The sequence below is a fragment of the Apteryx rowi genome, unplaced genomic scaffold (assembly GCF_003343035.1).
Source record: "Apteryx rowi isolate R43461 unplaced genomic scaffold, aptRow1 scaffold_574, whole genome shotgun sequence".
Classification (NCBI taxonomy): Eukaryota; Metazoa; Chordata; class Aves; order Apterygiformes; family Apterygidae; genus Apteryx; species Apteryx rowi.
Window position 1 is genome coordinate 202114 of NW_020450843.1, and position 22478 is coordinate 224591.

Here is a 22478-nt window from a genome sequence, read left to right on the forward strand (position 1 = left end):
CTGAATCAGAAGTCAACTGAGCAGTCCACTGAAAACATTATCAAAATATATTTTATATTAAAAAAATTGAACTGATTGCTTTTGGGGCCATATCATTAATGAGGTTTTTATTCCATTTCATGTTTACCTCCTAAGGCTATCACAGAATTAGGAAAATTATTACAGTACTAAAATCTTTCAGTTCTGCAACACAGTTTAGATTTTATTTGTATAAAGTATAATAGATTTACTAACAACCCACAAGTCTCAGCAAAATTAGGTAGTCTTCTTGATATTTCTCTCATTGCTTCACAACCAAAAGCTAGTTAAGGTACTGTAACTACCAGTATCTCTGAACCATGATCAAAGCCTAGCAGCATACTTGCTTTTTCCCAGCACTCTGATATATGTTTACTTCTTATTCCAGGTACAGAATTGGGGAAGTTCATTCAGCAGCCCTCCAAAAAGCAGTAAGAACTTTCTTGATTTCTAATGTCTCTGGAATGGTTGGAGCTATGCCCTAGCGATGCCATAGATCAAACTGAGTTTCTGTCAGGTTCTTAAAACAGCTGAGCACTTTCCAGAAAACATCACTAATACATATTGCAAGACAGGAAGACCAGACTAAGGTAGAGAATCTGCACTGGCCTTCAGTCTTCTTTGCTTGATTACTCATACTCTTAATAAAGCCATAGCTATAATCAGACATAAGAGGACAGAGGTTCCCTTTTGAAAGACGAAGTTTTGTCAGATTAGAGTAAGGGGTACAAATACTAGAACCAAGTTCGGTTTTCTTGCCTTCTCCAATTCAATCTCTTGCTTTTTCAGAGACCTAATATTTAAAAGTGATGAGAGTACTTAACAGCATTAGATCAATATTTGCTGGAACTCACCCTCCTACTTCTGGTTGGAATCAGACACCATGGTTTCATTATCTGTATGAGCCAACACAAACAGGCATTAGAGTCCTGCCTCTCTCTCCCCATCTGCCAAAAGCTTGCTTTTAGGCCAGTGCCATTCCCTCCTTTGTGCTGGTAGAAGTGCTTGTGCAGTTACACGGTGAACCAGATTGGGGAACTGATATGGATTAAAACTAACACCCTTCTTTCTCTTCCCTTACCCATCCCACTTTTGTTTTCACCACCTTATTTCTCTAACTTGGTTCATCAAGTGGACACACAAATGCTTACGCAGGCACAAAGCAGAGGTAGGAACTAGTAGGTAGGTGTATCTGGAATATTTGTTTTGACTTAATACAGTCACAGAACTATGAGATGAGAGCTTGCTTCTCTACAGGCAATGATGTAGGAAAGTAGTTTCTTTCTCAAAGAGCTTTGGTATTCTTCCTCCAACTCCTAGATTTTACAAACTAACTACAAAGGAATGGAAAGAAAACAGTAAAGATGAGACACCCAAGAGATCTGTCTGGATCTTTCTCCTGTTTCTCCTCTTTTGTGTTGGCCCTGAGAGGGTACAGGTTTTTCACTGACAGCCTGTTCTTTCTCTCAAGCTGCTCTAAAATCTAGGTTGCTTTTTCTGAAACGGTCTTCTAGAGTTGTTTGCTCTGTGCAAACATCTTGGATCCAGGCCTTTGAAGGCTGATTGTCACATAGTGCTCGAGAAGAAATTTCCTATAACTTCAGCTCAAGGAAGGGTTAAAACTAAAGCAGCTGAAGGCCACCACGAAGCTTAGCCATATTGCACAAAGGAAGGGGTCTCCTATCAGAGATCACCACATTTTAACGAAGCACACCTACTGGTGGAGAACAGGATGGCAAAAACTGGTGCTTTGCATCTACTGGAGCAGCTATCAGCAACACTTCAGCACTAGAGGAAACTGGCACAGCAGCACTACCACAAAGGCAAAGCACAGTCCCATGGCAGACCAGTAACTCAAGTTAGAAAGCATTCAAAAAACAACACAAACTACTGGCACAACTCTACATTTCAAAATTCCTAAAATACACAGGTTCTAGGTTGCAGAACAACTTCCTAAAGGACAATCTGCATGGTATTCTGCAATTTTAAGCTATTCCCAGATGTGAGAGTTTATATAAACACATAAGTACAGCAAGAAAAGCGCACACACCATAGAACAGATAGGGGAGCATGAAAGAACCGCAGAAAGCTGTACCTCAGTTCAGAGCCATCTGTGTCAGACCAATACCCCAGCATTAATGCTCTGAGAGACATTAATAGTGCAGCATCCCTGTCTTATCTACCCCATGGAGTCTTCAGCCTTTTTCATAGCATCTTTGCTTTCTAGTCATGAAGCTAGGGGAAAAAAGTCATTCAGTCAAAGAATAATTTGAACACAAGCTGTTAATACAGCTTAGCTCACTCACAGTCTTCTTCCTCACACAGAAGCCTCCACCTGTGACAGACCAGTCTTACACTCAACTGTATGGTAGTCAGTAGGTATGTAAATGACTCATTCATTTGAAAGAATGATAGGAAGACCTCAAAAGATTATTTTCCGACAGGTAGATGCTAAGCTCTGCCTTCCTAGTACTTGTTCCCTAGATTAGGTTGGTAACCAAAATGAGGCCTCTCCTTCCACTACCTCCAGCTTTTATCTGATATAAGGATTGCATTACATGTTCACCAGTGTATGGATACCTTCAAATTATAAACTGGAGTCAGTCAATTCAATTAGTAACTGAATGAGTGAAGAGCATACAGTGGGACCTTAATCTCTCTTAAGAGAAACAGAGGAAACTCTGAAGGAGACATCAAGAACTACTGGATAGAACCCATATACATTCCGGTTCACTGAAATCTTGTCTTGCAAAAGATCAGATTTTCAACCATGCCTAACAAGAACTAAATTTTCAGTTTTAAAACATTGCTGGAACATCTTCAGTTTCTATTTATACAAACCAAGAAGACAGTCTATACTCAGTTCAGACCTATAGTCAATATGCCTGTCCTTAGCGCCTTGTTTACTATGAACTCAAGATATTCCATACCATTCAAACTACACTGAAAGCTGAAACAAACACAAACAGGGCCAGGAGTTTCAATGCTCACTTTTCAGTTCACTTATGCTTCCTTTTCTCACATTACACACCTCGAATACACCAAGACAGGTATCTGCTAGGCTCTTAGCCACAGCTGCAAGTACCTCAGGACCAGCCAAACTCACCTGTATGAACCTCATTAACTCACTATGGAACTGGCATCAACAGCATTTGAAGCACAACATGAACTATTCATGATAATTCTGACCTGTCTTTAGACATTTTAGTAATCCTTAAGGGAACTTTACTGCTGAAGTTTTGGTTACTTCTACTTCTGAGCCTGTTTCAAGTTATTCTGTGCACTTCCAGCGATTATCCCTGGTTTAGCACATACTATTTTTGTTTGTACTGAGGTTTTTTTTTGTTTGTTTTTAAGAAGCAGACAAGCAGCTGCCATCTCACATGAGTGATTTTATACTTTCTCTGCTTAACAGCAATGTTGACATTAAACACTGTCAGCGGTTTTAAACTCAGAAGTATGCAACATCCTAGGAACCCCACTGTGCTGTTTCTTCCTTATCTATACTACACTGTGGTTCTTATACTATAGTGTATAGGAACACACATGCAAGGAACACACATGACAGCACAGATGAGTTAAGAATATCCCCCCCCTTCAGAGCTTGACGGAAGGGCTTGACAGATCATGGAACAATTTCTAAAGTCAGAGCTGGACAGACTTGCTATACTGGTGCAGCTGCTTTATTTGTATCTTACCATCTACGTTGGCAAGACAGTAGTGCATGCCAATGCTGTGACTCCTAAAAAGATACTAGCACTTTGGCACAGGTGGGAAAGAGAGATAGTTTCAAAGCACTGCAAGCATGCCTAAGAAAGACAATGGCATATTTATTTAGTATGGTTAGTCTATAATATAGGTGTGGTCCTGTGAAATGCCTAGGCATAGTTCCAAGCATAAGAAACAGTCAAGCAGAGGACAGTACTGCAGACAGATTCTAAAAGCATCCTCCCTAAAGCACAGGCATCACTAAGTCAGGAACAGTTCCTCATAGATAAGGCAGCAGATACATCCCAACTATTTGCACCTTCCATGTATCTGTAAAGCTTGAGAGAGAAACGACAGACTAACTTAAAGAAAATTAGAGAATAAAGTGTGAAACAGCTCTTGTTAATACAAAAAGCAGTCCTTGGAAACCCTTCTGAAGAATATAAAGGTCCCAAAGATTTCTTCCTTTCCTAATACAGAAAGAAATGATCTTTTTGCCTTCTGAAAATAGTACAATCACAATCAAATGTCTTTGGCAACTGCATCAGTTTTCCAAAGCCAAATGGAGGTAGCTTGCACATGGATGCTAATGTATAGACTTAACATGACCAGAATTAGCTCACAAACAAAAGGATCATGCAACACAGACAGGAACCTTCTTACAGCATCACAGGACTGAAGCTAGACTGATTCAGGTTCTCAGTTGCTATAGGAACAGATGTCTTTGGCCTTGTCACATACTGGTCCTACAGTTGCTCCCTTTCTTCCCCTCCTTCAGCCAAATGCTTGGGCAAAGCAGCCCCAGTACATGCAAGACCATGCAGTCACCACATATGCACAGGCTGTAGAAACAGTCACAGGTAATCTGATTCAGATCAATCTCCACAGCAACGCGATCTTTCGTCCCTAGATCTTAGCCTGTGGCAGCTATTTATAGAGCAGTTGCAGCGCTCCACCCCCTCCACTCCACCACCAAAGCACCCAGCACTGCCCACACTACAAACAAGCTTCACCCAGGCACAAGAACTGCCTGGAGGCAGCACTGAAACACAGCCCTCCTGGCACCTGCATGTCCCCGGGCTACATGACAGCTCAGCAACATATACTAAAAGAGTCTCAGTCAGTAATGTTTTCCATATCCATGAACACTATAAATATCAGAAGTTGTTATTTGTCACTAAAAGCTAAGTACCAACTGCACTGACAAAAATCCAGTTATCCAGGTACACTCAGGATGCTTTCATAGGCATCTACTACAGCTGATCCTTTATTCTTGTGCAAAGAGGATATGCAAAGCATATGAACACAAACGTTGCAGTCTTAACAGGAACTTTCAGACAGAAGAAAATGCAAAGGAGTAGTCCAAAGAGTACCTGTCCTAGAGAAACACAGCTGTATCCATGGGTAGATATTTGAAAAATCACACAGCTGAGACCTTCACTCACTAATCATTTCAAAAAACAAAAAACAAAAAACCCCAAGGCCTTGAATTAGCTATGAGAGACAAGAATGTGAGAGAATGCTACATGAATATTGTTATCCATTTTATTCTACTATACTCTTGGGAAAGAATATCAGAGCTAAAAGCATACTGTTCTCCTACACTAGTTTATGTTATTCTAGTCGTTAATAAAAAGGAGAGACAGGTTTTAGCCTCAGCCCCACCTTCACTTTGAACACTTAAATTCAGATTAAAGACCTTATTCTCCTCTCCTACTTTTTTTGCCTAAAAAAAGTCTCTCAAAATCCTTTCTGCAGCTCCTCATAGTGCAGGACACACAGAACATGACCAGCCATCTTCTCATAGATGAATTTCATCATACAAACCCTCTATCAACCCTGCCAGCTCTCCTGCACTGCATGATCCAAACTTAAATTCATCTTCTATTTAAAATAATCTCCAGAGATTTGCAACCAAGAACAACAACATAGGAGCTTTGGCTCCCTGTCCTTCACTTTTTTTCAAGTCTGTCCTTCCCACTCCACACTTTGTACTGTATCACCATCACAAATACAAGAGCCTTCTCCTCTCTCTACCTCATCAGCTTTTCCATCGATCCTCAAGTCACCAGTAGCATCTGCTCATATACTTTGCAAGGAAAAATAATAATAATAAAAACTAATAGAATGTCCCTGAACTGAATTAGTTTGACCTTCCACAACCACTATGCCATTAAACTCTCAATTACAACAGGACCATTTTTTCCAAAATGGAATTGCTTTCAGCTTGAGTTTTGAGCTGAAAAATTTCATCACTGCTTTTGAAAGCAGTCTAAACACTAGCACCCAAGAGATGCCTTCCCTTCTCAGTCCTCTCTCTAGTTCTCTATTTGACAAGTAGGGCAGAGTTACCATAATATGAGCACCAGTGGGTTTTTCCAAAAGCCAAACGCTGCACGTGTACAGCCATTAAAAGTTAATGCGAAAATAACAATGCATATGACATTTAAATTGAGAGAACTGCTGAATGCAACTGCTAAATTATTCAGAGTCTCTCTGTTGCCACAGTGCCTCCCCCAGATATGGCAAGCAGCTCTACGCCAGAAACTAAGAGCTCATAAAAGAGACATTTTTAAAAGAGGACAACAGGTAGAAAAGACACAATCTAGCCAAGCAGTAAGGAACACTCCAATGATTAATGGCTTCTTCCCTCACACAGGTTTCATGCTATTCAACTATGATGTGTTATTCACTTAGCGGTGGCATCTCTTACAACACCACCACCACCACATACAGGAATTTGATTCTCTTCCCTGGAGACGGACCACACTGGTACAAATGACATGCTGTCTAGAATCCTGATGATAAATTCAAGCTGTTTATGAGGCAGAAAAGGGCAAACTTACAACCAGCATGGAAACCCTGAAACATTGCTTAGAATAATGAAGACTAGAGAATAAAAGTATTTGGAATAATCTTGTTATTCTAGAATCTTATGTCTTTTCTGCCTCATCTCGGAAATATTTCATCAGCCTCTCCAGAAGTGCCACCTACCTTACTATTCCTTTCATCTTCATGCCTTTCCCTTCTTTTCATAAAGATTGTGAAAGATCAGAACTCCCTACTCTCAAACTGATCCTACTATTAATTCTCATGACAAATCACAGTACCAGCTGATCAAAACTGAAAGGAAAACAGAGAGAAGAGACCATTCTTTCCTAACTAGAACTATATGTGGGAAGCTCATGTGTGACAGACTCACCCACATGTAAACATTGGCAGAAGCGCAGAAGGGACAGGAATCACTTCAAGCAACTCTCACAGCCAGTAAGTGGTAGAACAAGGGGTTCTGAGAGGTCCTTCCAGACAAAAATAGTTGCCATGACAAAGGAGGAAGGGAAAATATGACACCTGCTAGATAAGACTCTTAAGAGAAAGAAGAGAGAAATGAGATGGTCTAGAAGAAAGAACAAAAATTTCTGCACAGTTGAGTGTAACCGCTATAAAGAGGAAACAGATACGGACACTACAGCAGTGGCTCAATGTTCTCACGTGAAGTAATTTCAGCAAATACCGGTCTAGATTCTTAATCGCCTTTATCACAAAAAGCACTCCTCTCCTCCTGTTATCTGATGAGATGCAAACAGGCAAAGGAGGCAGTATTTCCCATCTCATCCCCCAAGAGCCTTTCTAGAGCAAGTAAAAATATACCCTGACGAGTAGAGATGTAGGGAAGCTGGCATCAAAACTAGTACACATATAAGAAGAGAATCAAACATCTGATACTGAAAGTAGGAAATTCAGTTAAAATGAGAAGGGCAGCAGGATACCACCATGATGCTGAACTCGCAGACATGACAAAGAAAAGAAACAGTTTAAGAGAAAAGGCTACTCTTGTCATAAAAGAACACACAGTTCCTGAAGATCACCAGATAAATTACAGTCAATCCAGAAATCATTATCCCATGTGTAAAACAAGGCTGATTTCTCAGTTCTCACATATACCATTTAGAACAAATGTTCAGAAATTAAATTATAAACAAACAAAATGGAGGGATCATGACAAACATTATGGTATATGTCAAAGGCAACATGATGACCAGCCCTTCTTTTAGGACTGCCCAGCTGTGAAATATTGAAGGCTGTAGAAGAAATGTAAAACCAAGAAACTTTATTCCTTGCAGCTACACTGATGCCGTATTTCTCATACTGACCTGGAAACACAACAGACTCTTTTAACTGCAATTACTGAGAACACAGCAAACGAATTGCCTCAGAATAGGTAATTCAGGCATATACAGGCAGCACTTCTCACTTTTAAATCACTACAAGAGTAATGCTAGCAGACTGGGAAAGACAGCAGTCATTATAGGTAAACATGACATCTCACAATTCGGTGATTGCTGGGCACCAAAAGGCACAGCTACCCAACTTGGGAGTTCTCAGGTGTAAAATAATTTTAGAGCTTCTGGCAGTATGTTGTTCATATCCCTACAGTTTTGTTGGGTTTGGGTTTTAGTTATTTATTCTAGTCCCAAGAGACAAATCAGGAGCATATTTCTTAATTACAAACAGTAATCTTCATGTGGCCAGGACAGGCTTAAAGGCCTCCAGTGACAGAGAACCTAATCTCTCTAGAAGTATTTTCTAGCTCAGACAACAGAGCAAGGATTAGCCGAATTATATGGGTTCAGTTATATAGAACAAACAGTAGATCATCATAACAATTTTTCATAGATCTTAAGGTGGAGAAGGAAAGGCAGTAAACCCTTTCAGGAACAAAAAATATAATTATTCCATAGATTAGCAGATTATCCCATTAAAAATATTCTCCATGAATCAGTACCTTATGCAGCTCATTTTTATTTCCTTGGGTCACCGACAATGCTTTTCCTTCATTAGTATTTATACCTTGAATTAGATGGAGATTGTTTAAACTGGGGAAATGATACTAATCTTAAGAATCAAGTTCTTTCATTCCTGTTTCTAAATCCTTTCCTCACTCCTGCAAGTCCCTGATCAGTAGCTGCATTCTGTATTTTCTGCTAGTGCATGGAATAAGAACGTCAAAAGCTTTCTGCTACGGAGCTACTCAGAAATTAATGCAGTGTATCTTAAGTGCAATCACAACAGAGCCAAAGAACATAGGTAGGAATTAATCTGGGTTGTAACATATGCATTGCTATCTCCAGTTCTATCCTAATGGAAAGTAAACGAAACATTCAACTCTGTACTTTGTTTTGACAAAAAAAGTACCAATTTCCATCTTGAGGGTATGACAGCACTACCTACTTCGTTTAAAAAACTGCAACGTGAAATGGTAGCCTAATCACTGAGCTTTGTCATTTGTTATCCGCTCTCATGCACTAAATCTCTATCAGTATCCCTTCCCCCCTGCCCCGCAARAAGATCATTCCAGTAGCAAGCAGATTTTCTGATACTTCTCCCCAGGTATATTAACTCAAGTGCTGTAAATTAAAACAGTGAAGAGAGTTAGACATTCAGCAGCATTTGTAACTTGCTAAATTAATACCTACAATTTTCATAAATATTTGCTTTTTCAACTGTCTCCTTGCAAAAGATATTAAATAGACCAGACAGAACATCCTTCCAGAGGTAGGTTGTAGCACATCTCTGCTATCAGTAACTTGATTAATTATTTGATATGGCCTGGGGTGAGAGGGAAAAGTAACAAACTATGAACATCTGTGCCCCTCTCCCCAAGTCAGATCAAATCAAAGCCAACTTTATTTCAATTAGGAGGATGATTTAAACAAGCATTTCAGTAAAACTTGGGATCCATGGATGCTTCTACCATCTCTATTGAACCATCAATCCTGAAATTCTAAATAAAAAAATTACTTTGGCTATATGGGCAAGGTTTATTGTTAAAAATTCTTGAGACCTTTATTTGTCCATCTCCAACAGCCTTTCAAAGCAGACTGAAGTTGGGCTTCATTGCATATCTACACTGTCTCCCTTCAAAAGAATGGCAGAATGGCATCAAGGTTGAAGAAGAGTTCTACCCTGTAGAGTATTTACTCTTTGTTAGTTTCCACAAAAACTTTCAGCTAGAAGACCTATTTTTGTCACCTGCTATACAGCCTTTGGTTTACCACCATTCATAACTTTGCCATAATAAACACATCATACACATATACTGCCGTATTATGCACTCCTATACTTGAAAGTATTATTTTAGTGGAGATACTATTTTTCTTTTCCTCTTTGCACATCCAGTAAAACTAAAACTCTTTTAAAAGCAGCAATGGTGTAGAAACTAATGCAGTAGGACTCTGAAGCTCACAACTTGAAAGAGTAACCTGTGAATTTGCTGAAAATACACAAGACTGGACTTTCAGTACAGTTGCAGCATCACTGGATATGTATGCACAAGGTCTTTTAGTGAAGACAAGACTATCTTATTTTCCAGACAAAAATGTTCTGGAGACTTGCTGATGATTTTACATTTTATTAAACACATGGTAAGATGGTTAACAAGTATATGATTAATTCCAGGGTATATTAAATTAGGTTTGAGAGCTATATATTTTCTAACTATATGACAGTAAAGCAAAAGAACAACTTCATAGCTGGAATAATTGATCTATTTAGTGTAACATAACATCCTATTAAATGATAGCAAAATCAAACCTTGCAAAACTGCATTTTAGCTATGTTAGTTTCATTGGATGCTCTCTGATATGTTAGGGTTGCAGGTTTTCACTATAGTGCTGAGAACAGCAAGTACTTCTTTTCCAAAATAGTTCCCAAAGTTCAAACACTATTAAGGCCAAAAATGGAGACAACTGCCAAATAACTGTACTTGAATAACTTCAGTTCCTCCCTTATAGGACCCTCAAGACACCACAATACATTTTCTCTCTCCTAGCTTCTGCCTACCAGTAACAAGCTTTTGCAGACAAGCGATCTGCAAAGAGCACAGCAAGGACACTTGGGAGCATATGAACAGAAATGCTGACCTGGAGTTGCACTGAACATAGAGAAAATGGCTGGCTCACACAGGGAAAGTATAACATATTATTAGATTCACAGCTCTGTGCTATCCCTGCGGGCAGAGAATTTACAGGTAACCTATGTTATTCTGTATATGTCTGTTACATGGGTGAGACCTATGCCATATCTAAGTTCAGGGAAAAAAAAGGGACAGAAGAAAGTCAATGAACAAATCGGTTTCCTCCAATGCTTATCATTACTCAAAGCACTTCTTTACCATGACTCCACATAAACAGTAGTCRTGGACCAAGCTTCCCCCCCACATCTGAAAATTAAAGTGGGCAACACAGAAAGATGGTGATATTCTTTTCTAAGGGACAATGCTCTTGATTTACAGGTTATTTTACAATAAATTACCTAATATAAAATGGATTCCCTATTCTATCGTTTCAGGGAATAACATGACCTGCTGTTTTACAAACCAAAGAGCCAGAACACCTTTCCAGTTACGTTACTGCAGATATTTCTTTATAAGGCGTGCGCACCTAATCACTTCAAAGGAGGCCAGCCCTTTCTCCGTCTCCCTCGCTACCTGGCCTAACCGTCCTGCCCGCGTCCTCCTGACAGGAAAGGAGGAAAAGCCGCAGCCGCCCGGAGGCCCGGGCCCGGCCCTGCCCGGCCGGCGGCGGGTAACGCCGCTGGGCGGCTCGCGACGCCTCACGCCGCCAACGGCCGCGCCGCGGGGCCCCGGCTGCGGAGCAAGCCCCCCCCCCCCCTTTCCCGGCTGGCGAAACCACCACCGCCATTTCCAGGGCCAGCCAGCACTGACACGCTGCGGTCTCTTGCTCCGCTTGAACCCGCAGGCGACACCCCCCCCCCGCGGGAGCCGCGCCCGCTCCCCGCCCGGGCAGCGTACCGGGGCCACCGGCAGCTCGCGCAGGCAGCGGGCAGCCCCCGGCAGAGCCCCGCGGCGGCAGCCCAGGCAGGCCCCCGAGGCTGACCTGAAGCACCCTCGGGCGCACCACCCCTGCCCTCCTCCTGCAGTGACCTTGCCGAAGGACTCGCCTTCGCCCGAGCATCACCACAGCACCGGGCCGGCAGCTGCGGCACAGCCGGAGGAGGGCGGAGGGCAGCCAAGCCGCAGCCGGGGGGATGGAGATGGTCCTGCAACCGGCTGCGCGAGGAGGCAGGGGGAGAAATCCCGTGGGCGCACACAGCCCGCCCCGGGCACCTCCGCGCCCCCCGCCCAAGCCCACGCGCGGCGGCGGCACCCCGCCTTTGACACGTGCATACAGGGACGCGCACCGCGGCCCAGGCCCGCACGTACGTACGTGCCGGCACGCACGGACACCCAGACCCTCATCCGCCGCCGCCGCGGCCGGGCTGCCCGCGCCCACCTGCCCCGCCGGCTGCCTCCCGACGCCCCCTGGCTGCTCTGCGCCGCCCGGCCAGTTCCGCATCGACAGCCAGGAGCGGAGCGCACCACCGCCATCTGCGGGTGGGGGGTGGAGCGAACCACTCGCACCGACGGCGGAGGGGGGGAGCCCGAGAGACGCCTCATGAGCCTCCCGCAGGGGGGCGCTGCAGCTCTCTCGCGCCACCGCCCCCCCCGGGGGAGGGCACGAGGGGGGAGGGCGCGCGCAGGCGGGCTGCGGCGGCTCGCGCCCCGCGGCGCGGCGGGGGCGGGGCTTCCCGCCGGTGTGACCGCGCGCGCAGGGGGCGGTGCCGCCGCCTGAGGTAACGGCCGGCGCTCGCGCACCTCGGGGCAGCTGCGAGGCTGCGACAGGGGGAGTAAAACCCCTCGGACACGGCTGCCTAGGGCAGGCTGCACCGGGCCCGGCGTCGGCGAAGATAACCTTGAGCGTTTTTCGCCAGACGAGGTGTCAAATTACCGCTTTCAGTTAGCGCGGGCGGCCGGGAGGCAGAGCCGTCCCCGCGAAGGCTGGCTTCAGGCGAGCAAGGTAAAGGGAGTGACATGGGCAACGAAGCAGTATGTTGCAATAGGGAGATACAGTGCTGTGGACTTTCAGGATCTATATATACATTGAGCTACTTATTCGCTGATTTGCTACTGGCTGCTTAAGGTCATAAGAGAATTTAATAATTAAAAGCTTGAGATGCAGCTTCTTGAATTTTTACAAGCTCTCATAAACCAGTACACTGCACAATCAAATCTATTTATTAACAAAACCAAAACTACTAAAATAAACCAAAAACGCAATCGAAACTACCACAAGTATCCCAGAGGTTAAAAAAAGCATGCAATAAAGTGCAGAATGGTAAAACATTGTATCTGACATTCAAAATCTGTATTGTCCCCTCATAATGGGACTGAGATTTCAGAAATACATCCATCTTTTCCTCCTCCCCCCACCTATTTGACGCTGTGGGCAAGCACAGTCATTGCATAAGGGTAGAGTCAACAGGGAACACACAGAGTAGACTGTAGTTCAAACACCCCTGGATTTTTGCAGTGACCAAATTAGCAAAATTAACTTGAAACAGGGTACAGACTTATAGTGTCAGGACTGAGTCTCATCAGAGCCTAGGTAGCATTTTGCAAATATGCACATGAAGACATCAAGGGCCATTGATCTCAAGGAAAGTTATTTTTCACCACTTACTTGAGCTTCGTGGGCTAACCTGGGAAGCTGCTGTAAAACCCAAAACTAATTCTATGCTGATTTGCACTTTAAAGAATGTGAATACCTACACAAAGAACACGTTTTTGGTTACATGACAGTGGAAAGGGATGGAGAAGCCAGAAGAGGCAAGGGAAGTCACCGTTTTCACCACTGCCCTCTACAGCAACATCATTGGTTGTAACCTGGAAACCCCTCATATCTACATGCAGTTTTTCTCTTCAAGTTAATGAGATGGCACACAGCTGCTTACTGGACAGCAGCTTCATTGCTACTGCCTCTTCTGACTGACAGCCTTATTTGCTAGCACATCCTTGGACTACAGCCCAGCTGCCCTCTAATCCACCGAGGGCAGGCTTGAGCTCTCAAGCTCTGCTCACTACTCCCCGCTCATACTCTACTGCAGTCCCTTATAGAGCTACTCCTATTCCCTCTCATCTGGTTTAGTATTTACAGATACATCTGTGGAGCTCTAAATTTTATACTCAGTAATGCAGAGGTTTTAGCAGAGTATCTTGTGGTGTGGAGACTTGCTGAAAAGACAATTGCAATTTGAAGATCTCCTCCCCTCCCCCCTTTGGCAGGGGATCTTCAAATGCTTCGAACCGGCTAACGCTGGACAGCTCTTTGCTTTCCCTTTTTCTACCATTCTCTTTGAGATAGTTCATATGAACAGCTATTCCTGTTGCTTCTCCTACGCTAATTGTTTCTGCTGTATTTGCACTAAACATCAGCTAGGATCCTGGCATAATTTGCTCAATAACCAGAAGCACAATGAGCCGGTATTTCAATTTTGTTGAGCCTATGTTTTGTTGAGGCTATGCAGAAAATGGAGTGGACCACATGGAACAAAAGGGTTAAATTCTGAAAGTAGCTGTACAAATCAAGATGGAATATGCATGCATAATGCGTGGTCTTCATAACGTACACTTAATCCACTTCACCTGTTTGCCAACTATGGCACACAGCAAGGTGCACAGCAAGGTAAAAATCTCACACTAGAGGTTGAACGAAACTGCCTGGAGTTGCACTGTTATTTCTCTTTTTCTACTTCCTGCCTCTTCCCTACTGATATCCTGACTGTCTTATTAGCTTGGAGTTTGTTAAATCAAGAGCTTATTCCACCTTCCCCCGGTCTAATGATGGCACATCAGAGAATGTCAGAATTCTGTATTAGGCTTTATTCTTTTATATAAACATTAACATTTCTCAAACAGATTAGTTAAAAATACAGATTTAAACAAGAAATTTTGCAATTGCAATGAGTTATAAAAAACAACAGATTATTTTACAGATTGTTACAAGTGCTTTACAAAGGTGCAGAGTGAAGGCCAGTGGCAGGGGACCAACCTCAAGTGCAAAATGGACACAATACCCTCACCACGGGCATAGCGTTCAGATACACAGCCAAAAAAAAAAAAAAAAAAAAGAGAGCCATGTGAACCTAGGCTCTTGGGATGCTCACCAGGCAAGCAAACACAGACCCCTATGAGAGAGAAGACTCATGAGACCAAGCTACCAGGATACTTAAGGTTATATCTCTGAGATCAGCCACAAGATGTTGTTTCTTGGAAAATAAGGAACATATTTTTGCAACAGTATATTTCTCTTCTGTCAGACAAAATATTGCTGTAAATCCTACAATACTTATGGATGTGAATACTTAAGAACTTAGGGCATAAAACCAGTGCGGATTCTCACTGTACCCGAAGTGGAGAAGAAAGGATACAGGACCCAAGTGTCCTTCTAGAGCAGTCGGCACTCCTCATACAGCAAGGACCTCCATATCCCAATTGCTAAGTACCTTGGAAAGACTTTGGCATAAGGAAGAAGATGCAAGCAGATCTGGTTACACTCAACATTCCTGCAGCCCATGATCTGAGAATTGTGTAGCCCATAGCTTAGGCAATGCCCATACTTCACTAAATGCAGCACGTCCTCTCTCCTTGGCTGATACATCTTCACACTCTCCTTGGAACACATGCCACATGCTCCAAATTCTCGGAAGTTTTTGAGATCCTTCCACCACACCTACCTTGCCTAGGTACCAGTCCTTCCAAACTTCTTCTCTTCCACCCCAAATATAAAATCTATATCCTGATTTTTTGAAGTGCAGTTTTCCAGCTGTTAGCAAATCAAAGGTAAAGTGAACTGGCTGAGAATCAGCATAAGATAAAGTGGTGATGCATTATATAAAAATCCACTACTTTATGCCTGATATCTTTCTGATGTACAAATGTTCCCTACCCAGAGGGCCTCCATGTTAGATAAAGGAGGCTACACATTCCAGGAAGCCTCTTTCCAAAGGAGGGCCAGAATGGAAGGGCAACTCTAGAGATGAAGTCTCACAATAAAGAAATAACAGCAGCTACTTCTCTGGGAATCTTTGCAGAGGGCAGCACATAAGAGATTTTACTTATAGGAAACCCAGTGAAACCCCTAGAACATCCACATTGACTTCCCTGAGCTCCTCAGATTCAGGTACACTGGGGACCCTGCAGAAGCCTTTTGAGCTGGGTTACTCTCAATAGAGAGGTTTTGGCAAGTTCCTGCAAATTCACTTTCATAATCAACAAGAGAGGAAAGGATCAGTGGGCAAATCCCCAGGACATGCTTAGAAAAGAGAAAGAGACTCTGAAGAGAGAGGTGTATGTGTATACGGGGAGGGTCTTCATTTCTACCGTTTTCAGATGTTTCATGTTATCCATTTGGGGTGTGGGCACTACATCGAAACCAACCCCCCATCTGATCTACCCCAGCTGCCTCCTACATAGTCTCATGACATCACTGAAACCCCAGGCCCATCACTCCCTGCACTGCCTAGACCAGAGTTCAGTGCCTTGGAGAGGGGAGGCTGGCTTCTCGTTAGCAAAGGCTGGGAGATGGTGTTATGCCGACACATCAGTGCCCTGGGAGCATGCGGTCACTCATGCACATCCCAGATTTCTGAGAGCAGGGGAGGGAGTTTCTTGTCCTGCAGCCGAAGGGCAAACACCTGTTCAGAGTGGACGCTACTTAGTGTCCGAAGACTGACCAGCTTCATTAACATCCGTGGAAACATCAGGTGGTCCTGCAGGGTCACACAAAGACAGCTCTTAGTAAATCCACACCAAAACTTTGCTAAAACAAACAAAAAACACACATAAATGCTGGATGATGCGTTGTAAACACAGTCATAACTTTGTCTAAAACCAGCATCCTTCAGGAGATGGAAGTGTGAAGGAAGGAACAGGAACACTATACCATGCCCCAAAACTCCAGATTCCAGACTTTCCAAGCCGGCTAAACTATGGAACATGACACAGGACAGTGACATCTCACAGATCATCCATTTACAGCTGCTACCATGCAGTCACAAAAGAATACAGCATGAGGGTACAGATGGCAAGAGAACTGCTACAAGCAGTACTGCAGGAACTGTGGCTGCATAAGCACAAAAATCAGTTTGCATCACTCCCCAGGATGTTCAAGTCAGGCACTTACATTTGGTCTGTTGATGCAAATGTAAGAATGAAGGGCTTCCACATAGGTGTGCTGCAGCCTCTCCACCAGGGACTGGTCCTGCACATTTGGTCGGTCTGCCAAAAAGCAGGTTAGAAGTGAGCAGGCTCCCACAGGCAGCCTCGCTTGAGGCTAACCCCACTCCCTCAGTATGCTCCTTCCCCAAAACCTCATCTAGCATTCACCCAGTACAGCCAGGAGAGTCATCCAGGACTGCAGCAGTTTTGTCATGTCAGTTTTCTGTAACTGTTATTTCTAAGTCATGTTCACTGAATATGGTGAGTCTGATCTGAATCATACAGAGGTAGGAGGTTACAGAGACCAGACAGCACTGTCGAAACATATTTGGTCTCGTGTTCCTGTCCCAGAGAAGATGAGAAGCTGCAATTATTCAGAAAGGGATAGGACAGTTTCTCCAGCAGCTAAGCCAGTGGGAAAACAGTAACAACGAAAAAAATTTTTGATCTTTCAGACTACAAGAYACAGAAAACAGAAGCAAAGAGGAGAGGCAGCTTCTTTGCAAAGCCCTTTCCTGGCCCAGAGCTATACTGGTCTCACATCCAAAATATTTTTAGTTGACCACTAGATGTCACTCATGTCGCATGACCTGCATCACACCAGAAAATGGAAAGCACAGTAAAGGGACAGTAAAATAGCAATTTCTAAATGAGGAAGATTAATATTGGCAGATTTGGTATACACTTTTTCATGAGCAGGAAGTCTGCCTTCCTGTGGAGGTGGCACTAGAAGATTCAGAGTATAATGAGCAAAAGTAGTAATATGCTCCTTATCCCCAGATCCTATACTGTTACTCCTCTTCAGCCTGTGACCTTTCTTAACTCTGTTTTCTTTACCCGACAACTCAGTGCTGCAACTCTTCAGTCCCCCCTGGCTTTTTACCTGCAGAGAAAATGTTGATGGCGATTAAAAGTGCATATTCAGCATCGTTGAGCTGTAGCTCATTCATTCCCTTTGAGAACTCAAAGATGGGGTTAATGAACTCAAATTGCAGACCTGCAACAAACAGAGGAGAAGAGGGTGAGGGTCAGCAATGGCATTTGTCTCCTGCCTCTCTCACTCACAGAATAAGCTATCAGAAACCCACTGCAATAGATCAGGGAGTGCAGAGGAAACACCCCTACATTATGTGCCAAGTACAGCTGAAACCTCCCTTCATGACATACCACCACCGGAGAGCAACGGTAACAGTGGGTGAGGAGTCAGGTCCTAAACATAAAATGATACTAGTTCTAGGTCTTCTGAGAGCCTTAAATGTCCCACAGCACATTAACAGGCAATAGCTAAAAGGAAACGACATCAATTCTGTGATGTCTGTCAAAAAGTCAGAAGCCCACTAGTAGGAAACCTATACTTTCCACTCTCACACCATCATCTCCTTAAAATCTGTCAGCCCTCATGCTTTCAAAGAAAGTTTTAATCCCATGCTCCAGATTCAGCTGAAGCCTGTCTGCGCTGAAAAATATAGTTCCAGGAGGTCTGAAATATCCCATTCTTTTAGCTCCAAAAGTCGGGGGAGCTGAGGCAGTGTGACTTAGACCTTCAATCACCTTTTTGATAAACGCAGTCTGGCAAAAGTGCATTGACATTCTGTCATAGCATACAGAGGCTAATGCCACATCAGGTTTCTTTGTGCTACGAGCTGTACAAATATGCTGAAAATTTTAAACCCTTCCCCAAAAACAGGGCCTTGCATTTCTCATTTCCTGCAGTACAACTGCATCAGAGAAGAAAGAACAAGACAGAGGGAATCTCTCTGGTTGCCTGCTTTTTGCCTCCCTAAAAACCTGAGGAAGACTGCCAGGAAGTGTCGAGGAGAAAAAGTACTTATTAAAACTTGGAGGGAAAAAAAAAAAAAAAAAACCCAAGTTCAGTCCCCTACAGTTTTGATCCCACATCATGAGAATCTGACCATTACAGTTTGAAAGTGCAGTGAGTGGCAGGCTAGGGCAGTATGTTCACAGAAGGCCATCAGTGGCCTGGAGGGCTCGAGCATCCTCAGCTTGTCTGTGGCAGGTAAAATGAATGACCATGGTTGAGCCCATGAAGCTTATGAACCACCCCAGCCTTCTGCTATTAGAATACACTGGGTTTGGTTCCTCCCTCCCTCCCTTCCTCCCTCTCATAGCTACATGATCCCTAAGCAACACGATTCCTACCACTCCCTTCCACTTATCCTAGTACTTCAACTGTTTCTCCCCTCAGACTCCTTCTACAGCTCTTACTTATTCCCAGGGTTTGCAATGAGCCTTTGAGTCAGGTGAGGGAAGCATCAGCTGCTGGGGAAAAAAACAAAGAGAAGTGGAAAAGAAAAGGAGGAATAGCCAGTAGCTTAAAAGTAGCAGCCCTCCAAATCAATTCCCAGTGGGCAAGCCTAAAGACTGTCCTAAACAGAAACCTTGACAATAAGACCCATGGGGCTGAAACCTAATTCTTCCAGCCTAGTCATTACGTACAGTGAGACTGGAAGAAACAACTCACATAAGCTGCCACTCTTCTCCTATTTCATATGGACTCTCAGTCAACCATATGAACACTAAAGCTCAGCAAGCCCTGACAAACAAGCAGAGAGTCATATTGCTGGGCCAGATTAAGATGCTTACAAGGGCCAGTGTCAGGAATTCCTGGGTATACTTGGATGGGAAATCTTAAGTAAAGGCCATCCCAAGCATAAACAGTTAAATAGCTACCCAAGGAATCAAAAAATCACATGAAAGACGGCCAAAGTCTTGTTTTCAGAAATGCTGAAGACACATACTTCCTGTTACTTCTGAAATTATGGATACTCATTGCTCCTGGAAAAAAAGGCTTCAGAAATCCTATCATCATTGATCATCATATACTGAGCTAATGACAGGTCCACAGCATTCCGCAGGGATCTTCAGTGCACAGTACASACTTCATATCAACTGAAACGCAATCATGATAAAGTCATCACTCAGAGAATGCATCTACATTACCAAGTGCTACAGTGCAAAGGGGAGAAGACTGGGGTTTGATTTGCTGTGATCCGATACGTCTCTAAGACCACATACCTGCATCAGATCTTTACCAGCAAGGAAGCTCCCCCCTGCTGCTATCCCTGGGTGCACACCATGCATGCATAGACAGCTAACAGCTGGAGCACCTGCACCACAAGCAGGGCACCCCAGAGAGTGACCCAGTGCATGACTTCAACCTTGGCTCTACCAGCAACCTGGGGTGCACTCAAGCGCATACTGTAAGACTCCAGTCTTCTATACAGCAAGATTCCCATGCTGTAAGAATCCAAATTTTCCTAAGCAAGTTCACACCTTGAAAGACGTGAACTGAGCCAGTATCACATGTTAAAAGCAAACAAGGTCTGCAGGGAACATTGGTCTGGTCTTGTTCTAAACCTCTCACCTAATTTCCACTCTAAATCCCCATATGCTATCTCAGCGGCCCACAAAGAAAAGGATGAAAGAACATGAGATACAGGGAAGGAAGAAACACCTGTCTAAAGCACCACCTGCTTTGGCGAAGTCATCCCGATTATAGCTCAGGTCCTTGAGAAACGTGATGCTCTCAATCTCTGGATTGTAGCGTCGAGACGTCTCCAACAACATCACCTGAAACCGGAGGCCAGGGATATACTTGACTTGAATACAGTAAAAAACATTACAACATTGATAATTTGCTGAGGGCTAGAGCATTCACTGGAAAAAAACAAGCCAAGCCAAACCAAACCAAACAACAAAACCCAAACATGTTTCTTTCGCTCAGAATGCTTCAGAATTCCAAGGCAAATTCTGCTGCATCCTTTGCAGTGTCTGCTCCTGGGAAGGGGAATACCTGCTCACCACTACCAGGGCTCCTTCCCCATTCTCCTCAGCAGTCCTTTACCAGAATCATCTGGCACTGGAGTAATGGTCCCATAGCTGAGGTTCTTTCAGTGTGTCACCCAGAAAAGTGGATGGAGCTAGTTCTCGAGGTGGGTTCTCCAAATGTTTTCCTCTCTGCTACACTATGTACTGTGGTGGAGCCAAACTCTCACCTCTATGGTAGATGTCTTCAATAAAGCAATCTGATCTTCCCTGGTGAGCTCCAGAAAGCCGGGCAGTTGCTTGGCAAAGTCCACAATCTCTTGCACAGAGATAATTGCAAGTTCTGTAAAGTGAGCAAAACGCTGCTGCCTCGCTTCACGGTTATTAGGGTCAGGAACCTGGGGCCATGGCTGTGGGGATGGGAAGAGACACAGAGTGGAGACAGTGTATATATGTGAAAGATGGAGAGAAGGAAGAAAGATGGGGATGCAAAAGATGAAGTGAACAGAGAAAGAAAATGACTGAGACACACTGGAAACTCATCCTTTGCTATTCTTTACAGAACTTCAGCCTACAGATCCAATTCTTCAAGCATCTCCCTTCTCCCACATGCTTTGCTCACAACCTCGAGTCCCCAAACTTCACTTTTCTTATTTTGGGTCCACTGGTAGAGGTTTTACCGTCACTTTGAGCCTGTCTGTGAATGAGCGCTGGTTGCACTGCTGCTGAGCGGCCACAAGCTTCTCTATCATGCTCAACTGTTCAGGCGTCAGCTTGTGGGAAGGGCTTGGCGGATGCGGAGGGTTTGGACGCACCACAACTGTCCGAGCCTGATCATCTTCCTGCTTCTTCAGTTTCTTCAGCCGGATCTGCTCTTCAGACAAAACATCTAAAAGGAGGAATAGTCAGAGAGAAGCATGATATCAGAGTGCAGTGGAAACCAAACTAAACACGGGGTAGCATGTTGTGGATAGAGAGGCAGGGTTTACAGCTGCCTGTATCTGGCATATCAGAGTGTACATGATATGGACAGCAGGCAGCTATACTTATTGTTTGCTCTTTTTCCCTCTTTAAGGTTTTTCATTGCCTTTTTTGAAATGGTACTGTCCTGCAAAATGATCACAAAGGACAGAAGCTCCCTTCATGCTGCCTTGCAAATGTCAGAAAGGCAATAGCAGCTTCTCCCATTAAGCAAGTCCCCAAAAGGTAATGTCATAACAGATTCCAAATGGTACCCTCTTTGCATGTCACAGTGTGTGCATTACATTTTATACTGTCCTATTGCATTGTCTTTTTTTGATATTGCTCTATTAACAGCTTGTATCATTTCACGTTCCTCTTAAGAGGTCAGAGTCAGTACTGGATGGAGTTGGAGCTTGAAAGGACAATCCTCCAGACAGCTGTGCTGCAGCAGAGTGTAAAGAAGTAACATAAAGCAAGATGGATAATAAAAGAATAGATTTGTATAAATCTTACTGAGGAGGAACGCAAGTCCTTCTGGAGTAGGGCTGGAAGTCATCTTCAGTCATGAAGTTAAAGGGTCATGGCCACTTAGATGTAACTTTGTAAGGTGTAAAACAACTCAGAAGTACACGTTGTGAAAAATCTTACTGGACCAACTGCTCATGAGTTAATTTAAATACAAAAACCTGTTGAAGGCCTGTAACTAAGTTAACTGGACTGAAGAATTCAATGATTTGAATTTAGAAGAGGTTTGTTATTAAGTCAAAGCTGCAAGAACTATCTGAAATTTGTATCAAAAAAAAGGGGGGGGGGGGAGTATCAGACCTACCTGGATTATAGAATTATCTTCAAGAAAATCATCCTACCAGTTAGTGATGAATGAACAAAAAGCAGAAAAGGAACTGACTGGCAAAGAAAACTATATCTTCAAGAAAAAACAGATAAC

General features: G+C 43.6%; 2 protein-coding genes across 20 annotated transcripts in view; both read right to left on the bottom strand.

Annotated features, from left to right (window-relative positions):
- MADD (MAP kinase activating death domain) overlaps window positions 1-12101 on the bottom strand; it is a 75119-nt gene extending 63018 nt beyond the window's left edge. For 7 of the 10 annotated variants that reach the window (XM_026082393.1, XM_026082391.1, XM_026082389.1 and 4 more), the window contains exon 1: window positions 12021-12101. The gene's annotated coding sequence lies outside the window, so the exon portion shown is untranslated. Of the gene's footprint in view, window positions 1-6928; window positions 7009-11950; window positions 11974-12020 lie in introns of those variants that run through there. The other 3 variants (XM_026082387.1, XM_026082386.1, XM_026082385.1) reach the window with 3 other exon arrangements.
- Window positions 12102-14423: 2322 nt separating this feature from the next.
- The window catches only part of NR1H3 (nuclear receptor subfamily 1 group H member 3), a 29597-nt gene continuing 21542 nt past the window's right edge, over window positions 14424-22478 (bottom strand). For all 10 annotated transcript variants that reach the window (XM_026082372.1, XM_026082368.1, XM_026082371.1 and 7 more), the window contains 6 exons: window positions 21250-21458; window positions 20800-20979; window positions 20275-20374; window positions 17667-17780; window positions 16749-16843; window positions 14424-16335 (listed from right to left, as the gene is read on the bottom strand). In XM_026082372.1, the coding sequence (XP_025938157.1) occupies window positions 16189-16335; window positions 16749-16843; window positions 17667-17780; window positions 20275-20374; window positions 20800-20979; window positions 21250-21458 (845 nt within the window). In that variant the 3' untranslated portion in view covers window positions 14424-16188. The remainder of the gene's footprint in view (window positions 16336-16748; window positions 16844-17666; window positions 17781-20274; window positions 20375-20799; window positions 20980-21249; window positions 21459-22478) is intronic.